Source organism: Centroberyx gerrardi, chromosome 10 (assembly GCF_048128805.1).
Source record: "Centroberyx gerrardi isolate f3 chromosome 10, fCenGer3.hap1.cur.20231027, whole genome shotgun sequence".
In the NCBI taxonomy this organism is placed as follows: Eukaryota; Metazoa; Chordata; class Actinopteri; order Beryciformes; family Berycidae; genus Centroberyx; species Centroberyx gerrardi.
In genome coordinates, this window is record NC_136006.1 from 21,942,148 (window position 1) to 21,952,807 (window position 10,660).

The following is a 10,660-nucleotide window of genomic DNA, read 5'->3' on the forward strand; positions in this document are numbered from 1 at the left end:
ACTACAGTAGGATCATTATAAGGCAAACAACCACAAAAATTAGTCACATTTTCAGAAAAGCATTAATTTGTGCTTCTTTTCTTAAAATACCCATTATTATACATCAATCTAATAATAGCCTACTTACTAAGATGTATACTATGAATTTATATCATAAAGATTTATATCCGCCTAAAAAGGTGGGTAAACTGTAATCCGCCAACAGAAAAGGTAGGACAGCAGAGTTTAGGTGGGTTTTCATCCCTTCCATACTGTAAAATCACCTACAGTACAGTATTACACAGGGGGTGTGGACGCCAGGAAGGGGAGGATCACGTGGTAAAGCGTTTCTCTGAAGGCCCTCTGGAGCCATAAAGGGCCCCGTCTCGTTTTACCTGTCGTGCGCTTAATGTCTGTCTGCCAGTCTGCCTGTCTTTCCGTCGGCCGATCTGAGCACCGGGAGATCCCTCCGTCTGTCTGATTGGCTGCAGAAGGAGCCGAGCTGTGTCTGCCCACCCACCGACGATTATAGGCGCTCAGTCAGTTTCTTTCCTTGCATTGAGTCTAGGACCTGGCCCGGGGGCTGCACGGCACACAGAGCGCACAGGCATGGCAGCTAACCACGGCGACTACCGAGGCTACCTGCGGAACACCGTCGACATGGAGGCAGGGCAGCACCGATTCCACCCGGTGCAGAGCTCGGAGCCGACTTACCGGCCGCTGCTATTCGGGACCCTCGCGGTTATGGGATTGCTTCAGGTGGCGTCGAGCGTGGCGATCTTATTACACCTGACAGGTTATCTCCAAGAGGTAGGCACTAAAGCACGGCTTGGTTTGCTTTGGTTTCTTTTTTCATTTCCAGGGCGCAGCACACTTTGTTACCGGAGTGCGACACATGCGACACTTTGCAGGGCCGTTCAGTCAGTGCGTGGCTGCAGGGGAAGTTTTACTCAAACTGGTCGGCTTAATGTTTGCAAACAGTTCTCTCCAAAAAATGTGGCTAGATTTAGTTGTTCCCTGAAATATCGGAGTTAGGTTAGAGCCGCTGGCGACAATATTTGCGCGATTTTATAGTGCCATAAATGACCAGATAAGTTCTCCAATTTTATAATGTACACAAAGCCCGTCGTTGTGTTCCTGGAAGTAAACTAGGTCTAACCTTGTAGGTGTAATCTACAGAAGGCAAAAAACAATCAACATTTCATGTCAACTCTGCAGAGTTGTTGCGCCAAGGTTTTGTGCGCTCTTGGCTCCGCTTTGAAGGCGCGCTGCGCCTCAGTGGCAGGCAGTTAAAAACACTCTCCCCCCCGCTGTAAAAACACTCCAACTGATAGTATCTCACGACGCTGATGAAATTTTCCACCGAGATTAGTTATTTCAACAAGATCACATTTTCCAGCGGTTGACGCTTGATTTGAAGCATCGCGAAGCCTTTTTGGGGGATGATAACATCTAAGCGTCCCGATTGAGGCTCCGCTGTAAACACAAATGTCATTCTGCAAGATGTCTTGTTTGCAAAATACAGATGTTTTCACTTGAGGCTCCGAAGCTGCAGTTTTTCACGCTCATGTTTACATGTCATTTGGGAGTTATATTTGTAATTTATACGTGTCATAAGCCAAAGCCTTTGAGAATAAACAGAGCTCTGTCTGCAAGGCTCGAGCCCGGAGATGCGATTTTTTTCAAGAAAAGTCTGGCAATGTTCAAGAAAGACTCGGGATATTAGCCGCTGTCCTGCATCGTTGAAGTACTGAGACAGTATAATTGCAGAAGTCACTGATATATAAAACTATGTTCCTACATGGCTCATTGCTTGTCAGGTAGGTAACTTGTCATCTTTATAGTCTTATCTCCGACGTATGTCTCTCTGATCTTTGTAAAAGCAACATTTCCATTCTGCCACGGTTGTTTTTGTTACTTTATGGCGGTTTTGGAGTTGAATAATTGTCGTGTTTCAACAAGCCAAGAGACCAGACCGCATCCCCGCTCTGTCAGGATGCTTTACTAGAGAGTTCACCTGAAGAGCATCTCTCTCTCTCTCTCTCTCTCTCTCTCTCTCTCTCTCGCTCTCTCTCTCTCTCTCTCTCTCTCTCTCTCTCTCTATTTCTCTTTGTGTGTCTCTCTCTCTATATTTCTCTTTGTCTCTCTCTCTTTCTCTCTCTCTTTCCTCTCTGTCTTGGTCTGTCTTTCTCCCTCTTACTCTGTGTTTGTGTGTTAAATTTCTTTGGCTTGTTTTTGGCATAAACACATTGCAGTGTGGTGGTAACTAGTTATGTACTGGACACAAGCCAGAGAGCAAGAATTAAAGGGAGGAGGGGGGTGGCAGAAGAGTAAAAACCCCAGATGGGAGAGGAACACAGAGAAATAAAGAGAGAGAGGGAGAGAACTGTACATCCTCACAGCTGTAATAATATATGTCTTTTGGAGGGATCTGATTAGGTGATGAGAGGGATGCAGCTCCTGCTTATTGGGAGTGATCGAAGCGTCTCCTGAACACCCAGCATCAGTCTGGCTGGGCAGAGTCTAGATTTCCCCAGAGACAGCAGGTCTGTGCTTCAAATTAATGCCGTGCCTATCCCGAACCCGATGACAGCTGCATATGGTAGCACTTTTAAAGTGAGTCATGGTTTTGTGTGGACCGGAGTTTGGCACCGAACCATCATCTGCCCTGAACACCTGTAGGACTTACTGGAGACGGAGAGGAGAGCAGGAATCTGCTCAGTGCCGTGCCTGCAGAGGAATGTGCTGCTCTAAGGGGGTTTTAAAACGCTACTCTGACTCTCAAGATGAGGGCTGGTGTGTGTGTGTGTGTGTGTGTGTGTGTGCGTGTTGTGCATGTGTGCACATGTGCCTACGCACTCATGCAATAGACAGAGGTTGTTTTTTTGTTTTTTTTGTTCTTTATATATATAATTTATTTATAGATGATAGAGAGTATAGGAGCCCACTGAAAACAAGAGCCATGGAGTGAGTCAATCTCCAGTCTCCAAATTAGCTCTAATTTGGCCCGCTGCGGCAGCCATGCAGAGCGACATGCGGTAAAGAACTTAAATCCAAAACCCCCGCCCCGGGAGTTATTTCTGTCTTCCTGTAAGTTTTGTGAAATATCCCTCCCACTCACACCTGTCATGAAAATGTTCTGGTAACAGCTACTCCTCGTTAGAGAGACGGTGTTATTGTGGGATTTATTGTGCAACGCTGACCTCTCTAACCCCAGCGCCTCTGTTTCTGTCTCCAGGTAGACTTGTCCACGGCTCAACATCGGCCTATAGAGGTGAGTTGACTCCCGGTTGACCCCACACAACACAACACAACAACAACAACAACAACAACAACAACAACAACAACAGCACACCCTCTGACCGGAGCACAATCCACTCTGCATTAAAACTGGTTGACTTCCTGCTAAGACACAATACACATGTCTTTATGATCTTTGGAATCGTAATAACAACATTATTACTGTCTTACTAGTTTCATTAGTAATGATCAAACATCAGCAGCACCAGCGGCCAGTATTTCTCGAGTTCATCAGACTTTCATCCTTTAATTTCATCAGACTTTCATTGATTTGCTTTGGTCAGTCATTAACATGTCACCAAAGGCGAACTGCAGGGAAAACACCTCTTGTGAAAACCTACTATATAAACACGGCCGATCAAAGGCTTGGTTTCTGATAATAAGCTATTGACCCTCTCAGAATGCACAGCAGGTAGCCTACTTCCTCCTATCAGTGTCACATGTGTATTAAGCTTTGAATGCACGGTGTTACTCTTACAAGAACTGTTAAACACAACAGAAAAACCAAAGTGAACCATTCTCAATTTTGTGCTTAGTCATGCTATTCCCATGGTTTTGTTTTTCCAAGAGCGATGCATACCGCAGCATCTGTAAAGCCGGCCCCAAACCCTAGGTGGTCACAGAGCTGGAGAGAGGTCAGACCACAGGGGGAAAAGCACCTTTTTGTCTGTGATATAGGGTCAAATAGCTTAAGATTTCAGTTTTTCCAGAAGAGTACCAATACGGTTTCCACTACAGCTCACCGGCAAGTGCTGTTATTCTTTAAATCACTCACTGACACTCGGTTGTGTCAGACGTCTAAATGTGAGAGCGCAGACAGCAGAGCGGACCAATCGGCTCCATCCGTCATTCATTGGCATCGGCGGTTGCAGAGTGTCCTTTCTAGCCTTCAGTCATCAGTTACAGTGGCATAACGGAGCGGTAAAACAGGAATGCTCCATTGTTGAGGTCTGATAGGGGTTTTTCTCTAATTCCTTTTTGGAAGGCGCCGCCATTTTTTGGCACAGGTTTTGCCGTGCGAAAGCAAAAACTTTCCAGGAAGTAAAACAACACAGAAGAAAAGGACTGCTTTGCTTCACTAGTGTTTGGTTTCCCATAATGCTATAATTTCCTTTGAAATTATGTATTTGTATTTGCCCCGGGTAGCCCCGGTGGAGTACTTACACAAACCACCCAGCCTGCCCCGGACTGAGGAGCTCATTGTGCCGTTTGCTCTCGTCTGTTTCCCATGCAGCCGAGGGAGACATGCTGGGAGCTTTATGAGGTGTCAGGGTGACAGGTCCACTTGGCCCACGCTGTGTTGTGTTAGGGTCGGCCCTGAGACCGCCGTTGCTCTCCACTGACAAGTCCAGAGGATTTGCTAAAGCACAGGCCTCGCCGGACAGCTGTCAGCTCTCTAGCTTAGCTCTGCTGTACGCTCTTTGATGTAAGGCAGGATGTTCAGGCCTGGCCTGCGCCGGGCCGGGCCGGGCCAGGGCTTGGGCCGGGGCTGTGGTCGCCGCGATGTCGGGAGGGGCAAGAACAACGCAGGATCCTGCAAACTCAATGAATCGGAACCAGTGACTCACGATCTGAACGGCTACAGTTTGTGGAGATTTGTGCAACTGTGTGAGAAGGAGGTCTGATTGATGCAGCATAAAACACACAGGGACAGTCTGCTATGGTGGCCAAGCTCTTGAGTGAGTAGACTTTTGTAGAAGGCAGCATCTCACAAACCACTCATCAAGATAATAGAGAAGTTGAATTATGTATGTGGTGTATAGTTATAGGGCTGAAACGGAAGCCTGCATGCACTGTGGCACTGCAGGACCAGGGACATGCAATCAGTCAGCCTTAGATGAATGAATATTTCATTGTAGACGCAGAGCCAACTCCTAGGTCTCTTCTTTGTGCAGCATCCATAACTACATCTGGCCCAGACCGGCTGTCACAGCGCCGTCCTGCAGCCTGTTTTGTGCTGCAGATCATGGTGTAGATCAGGAAGCTGCCAAGCTGTTGCTACTTTGTTTAAATAATCTCCTCTCTCTGGTTAAAGAGGTATGACGTGGTCAACTGTCTGACCACAAATCAAGGATAGATCCCACAATGTAGGGCCAATTGGGAGCACGTTCACAATTTCTTTGTAGCCTTGGCAAGGCCTTGTTTACCCCTGTCTCATTCCGAGTCACTGCTCTATAAACATGTTTGTGCAGAAAATTGTTTTTGGAGGACAGACAGTACTAATCTTAGTTTGAGAGCTGTGCAAATCAGTCTGGATTTGGTTTTTGAGTAAATATTTCATGGTAATATTAGCACAGCACAGGTGCAGCAAAACCATGTCCATGATCCTGGTATGATTCTGGCATGGCAGTTCAGTTTATTTGGATTGTGTAGCGCTGTTTGTACTCGGAGGTGTTGCGTGTGGTTTTTTTTAAGTTGGCATGTTTAAGAATTCTGTCCATTTCAACACTATTCGTTTTCCTGTGTTTTTTTTTATTTTTTATTCTTGGCTCTGGGTGAGGGTGAGATGACATTGCCAGCATACCTGAGATTATTGAAACAGAGGAAATTACTCTGTAAGGATAAAACAAGTTGAAACATCTTCAGGGTGACACCACCATAAGAACTCGATCAGTGGAATCTACACAGAAGTGTGCATTTGGGGAAACGTTTCTTTGTGAGAATGTCTGACATTTGCAATTTTACTCATGTATCTGTATCTGTTTGCACACATGGATGCATGAACAGTTAAACAAATAATTTGATAAACAGTGGCTGTGCACACTGACTTCTTGTACATCCAAATTTGTGCCCGATCTAAAGTACTGCAGGGCCATTCATTTCTAGTAGCTAACAAATTCATACAACTGTCAGTTCCATTTGTGTTCTGGAAGTGCGAGTGTGTGAGATAGAGGCGGAAAGCAGGAGGCCTGATATTCATCTCATGCCAGATGCGTGTGAGAGTTGGCAGCTCTGGTGGAGTCACTGTTTACCTGCTTGGAAACCATGTTTGCCTCTACTGTATATGCTCCGTCTTGCCTGGGGTGAACGGAGCGGCTCAGACTGAGGAGAGCAATGTCATCAGCCTTTGAATAGAATCATCACTCAGGGCTGAAATCAAGCAGGGGAGCCGTGCCAAATCCATGAGAAGCACAATCTATCTGAAAGGTTACACTCAGCAGGAGGTCTCCCTGTCAGAGTCTCTCACCCCGAGTTCAACCTCCATTGTTAAGGGAGAAGAAGTCAGCAGGCAGGCCCCAGAGAGTGGATAACACACACTGACATGCCGTCCATGTATGCTTACACACAGATATGCTTGTTGTGTGTATTCGCAGGCACACACAAACAATCACATACACACACACACACACACACACACACACACACACAGAGAAACAACTCAATACAAATATACAATTATTCAAAGAGACAGCAGAGTTAAGCTGTGGTAAAATATGTCAAAATAGTATTGTTGTTGCTTTATGAAGAAGTCGTTTGTGGGCAGGGGTGAATTGTCGATGTCTCTATACAGAGCTGGATGTAAGTTTGAAATTGGGCAACTTCCTAGAGTGGGATAACACACATACACAATAGCGCTGTAAGTGATCTCTTTGTTTTAACAAGCGACGTGACCTTCCATCGATCAACTGGTCACTGTTTGGCTGACGATGACCTCTTCCTGTTTCCCACAGGAAGTGCAGACAGAGCCCGTGCTGGATGCGCTGAAAGACCCCAGGAAAAGACGGTGCAAGTCTCTGAAAGAGAGCCTGCCATCTGCTCATCTACCAATCAGACAGCATCAAGAAAACGCTAAGAGTGAGTGCAGAGCTTTTACTGTTTAGATGCACTATGGAAATAGATCTGTGAAGCTGGGTTTATTACAAAGCATTCATTTAGCAATATCTGAATTAGATTTAAAAATGCCAGTGCTCCAAATTTTTCAATTATTTGATTTATTATACACTACCAGTCAAATGTTTGGACACACCTTATTGAATGTAAGCAAGCAAGCAAAACTTTATTTATATAGCGCATTTCATTCCAGGTGGAAGCACAATGTGCTTCACAGAGCGTGAGCTACCACGGACGTTACAGCCACAAAAACTGTGTGGATAGTGTACAAGATAAAACATTAGACAGAAGTAAACACAATTAAAATAAACACATAAATAATACATGTGAGTTAAAACCATTAAGAAAGTAGGAATAAAATAAAATAATTAACCAGCAACCGACCAGTAAAAATAATAAGACGTGAATTAAATCCATTAGAAAGTAAGAATAAAATAAAATAAAATAAAATAAAATAGTAATTAAGACCAGCAATTGACCAGTAAAAATAATCAGACACGTGAGTTAAAAACCATTAAAAAAATAAGAATAAAATAAAATAAAAAAAAATTCATAATTAAGACCAGCAAACCAGACTACTGAAAGGCGCAGCTAAAAAGGAATGTTTTCAGTTTAATTTTAAAAGACGATAGCGTTGGAGCACACCTAACATGATTGGGTATGTATTATTAATGTACTATGTTTTTAATTATTGTAAAGCCATTTTGATCTAAAGGCTTATGCTTAAATGCTTGAAATTAGTTTTTTAGGCAAACATAAATAGTGAAGTTCATGCCTATGTATGAATTTCTTTCCAAAGCCTTTGCCTTTCCATCACGGCAAAGGGCGGCTACTTTAAAGAATCTAAAATATAAGATAGTTTGGATTTGTTTAACACTTTTTTGGTCACTGCATAATGCCATTTGTGTTATTTCATAGTTTTGATGTCTTGTTTGTTTGACTATTATTCTAAAATGTGGATTGATCAGCTAACCAGTGTATTTCATGTCTAAGCTGCTCTTGTTGCCGTGCTTTCAGAGGGCGAGCCGAAGGCCATCATGATTGACTGGGACAAGGTGCACGGACACTGCCTCAAGATGGGCTACCAGAAGGGCAAACTGCTGGTGATGGAGTCGGGCTTCTACTACGTTTACGCCAAGACCTGCTTCCGCTACTACGTGTACGTCCCGGAGGACAGCGGCCAGGCCGGGGCCCCGCAGCTGGACGTCAGCAACGCCCAGCTCATCCAATACGTCTACCACGAGAGCATCAAACAGCAGAGCAGCAAGGCCGCCTTGCTGATGAAGACGGGCAGCACCACGCGCTGGGAGAACACAAACTACAACATGTACTGCGCCCAGCAGGGCCGGGGGGTCCGGCTGGAGGAGGGAGACGCCGTGTATGTCAATGTGTCCAACGCTTGGATGCTGGACCTGGAGGGAGAAGGGACGTATTTTGGGGCCATCAAGTTGGGCAACTGAAATCTTTGAACAAACACGTGGAGAGAGGACGTGCTACTGAACTTTTGATATGCCAAAGAACCACTGTGCGAGCACTTGTCATTTTGTAAGATTACTGATTTATGACGTTGATTTGTTTAAGAAAAATGTATGTTTTTTTAATTGTATATGTGTTGTTTTTATACATTGCTCTTCACCAAATAGCCTTGGAGTGTTTTAGGGAGAAATGGGATTGGTAGTCATTGAGGAAAGACTTGTCTTGCCACTCAGTCTAAAATAAGTACCATGGGAGTCTTCATAAAGCTTTTTAACATTATCCAAAAGGGCACTGGAAGCCTTTTTGGTAGTCTAGTATTTGATAAATTCAATATATTTCAATCCAGATTACAGACTTAATAACATTATTCCGTAGAGCACTTTTGAAAATGGCTTTTTAATTCAATGATGTATTTGAATTTCTTTATTGCCCCATGCAGCACTGATTCGTACATTGTGTCTTACTCATGTCTGTAATTAACCTAATTTGTTTATCAAGCAGCAAGGACCCACTGACAGCTTAGTAAATGTGGTTCTGTTGGCACTACAGCTGGGGCTCAGCGTGGTTTTGACCAGGGAAAGCCTGTAAGTTGAAGAGATGTTATTCAGGAACATACATGGAGAATTATTACATACATATAGAAACATATACAACATGGAGTTGTAGATCATGGGCTTAGCCATAGACATGTGCATTTGCACTAACTAAACAAACCATAAGGGAGTAACCAAGGGAGTCAGGCTATTGGCAGGAAGCGCAGCGAGAAAGGATTTATCATCGTTGATTCTTGGAAATTAAAAAAAAAAAAAAACAACAACTCAACGGTATAACGTTGTAGCGGATGGAGCATCTGCTTGTACTTAGCAGATTATCACAGGATAATAATAAGACTCCCAGGCCTGGCTTTGACCCACAACAGTTAATGGTGAAATGTTTTACTGAAAGATTTTATTCTAAGTGTGAACAAGGCAGGCGATGAGGCGTCAGTGTGGCCCATCATAGTAAGTAACTCATGAATATCATTTGTCATGTGCAGTTAGTGTGTGATTTGTTTTGCTTTCAAATTCTCTAACGCACCATTGAAACTTGTGGTATGAAAGATTCAGTATGACTTTGACATTGGTTTCTTTAAACAGTATAACCAATGAAACAAAAAAATAACAAAAAAAAAAAAAAAGATCACACGTTAACAATATTTCCCGGGTTCCAAAAGCTATCTTTTCTGTCTTTTATAATTAATGAAATCCAATGAGTGGAGTGCTTCAGTGAAGGCAATGACACGGCGACGTCATTTCAAACGGAGGAGGGAATGACATCTATTTGTTGTGTTTCTGACAATCAAGATATACGAGCAAGTGAACAAGTGATGCAGATAGCTGGACTGTCTGACCACAGATGACATGAACAGACTCTTGTCTTCTTTAACCAGAGGAACCAAATTGAGTTTGGTCCGTCTTTAACTTAAATTTTGTTTTTCATTTGGCTCTTCAGTGAGGTAAATGGGAATATGCACTAAGTATTTATTTATTAGATATAGAAGTACAGAGACAGGCCATTGTTAAAGTGACCTGTCAGCTGTAAAAAAATCATTTATATTTTATGTCTGAATGACATTCATTATGCAGCACTTAGATGAAATAGTAGACACGCTTTTTTGTTATTAAAACACAGGGGCTCCATTTTAAATTCCATATTTATGTATCTTCGTCCTGACAATTCTGTGTGCACTTGCCTAGCCAAAAGCAGAATGAATATATTGTTTTTCTTACGAGATTGTAGCATACCTGTAAGATCTTCATCTGTTAGATTTTTTTTTTTCATTCAGTGTTTTTTTATTTATGTCTGTGTATGTTTTAATAAAAAACATTACTTTTCTAACAATGTTTCACGCTTTGTGACACCGCCTTGAATGAGGTTGATCTTATCGCTTCCGCTGTAAAGGATTAAACTCTCCCAGGATAAAGTCTTGCATTGCAACCTGATGAACAGCCCACCCTGAAAGTGAGTAATATTACTCTGATGTGCAACTCGATAATCTCCACAATCTCTGGCAAATTCAGCACCATTATGGCCA

The 10,660-nt window shown here is 43.3% G+C and overlaps 1 protein-coding gene across 2 annotated transcripts; it reads left to right on the forward strand.

Annotated features, from left to right (window-relative positions):
- Positions 1 to 396: 396 nt before the first annotated feature.
- On the forward strand, positions 397 to 10,425 carry tnfsf11 (TNF superfamily member 11). Of its 2 annotated transcripts, none has more exons than XM_078286294.1 (4): positions 397 to 789; positions 3,218 to 3,253; positions 6,951 to 7,074; positions 8,104 to 10,425. In XM_078286294.1, exons 1-4 carry the CDS (start codon positions 589 to 591, stop codon positions 8,568 to 8,570), a joined length of 828 nt encoding a protein of 275 aa, XP_078142420.1. In that variant the 5' UTR covers positions 397 to 588; the 3' UTR covers positions 8,571 to 10,425. The 2 variants fall into 2 exon arrangements, with proteins under 2 accessions (XP_078142420.1, XP_071782475.1); XM_071926374.2 differs by having other exon boundaries at positions 8,128 to 10,425.
- The last annotated feature ends 235 nt before the right edge of the window (positions 10,426 to 10,660 follow it).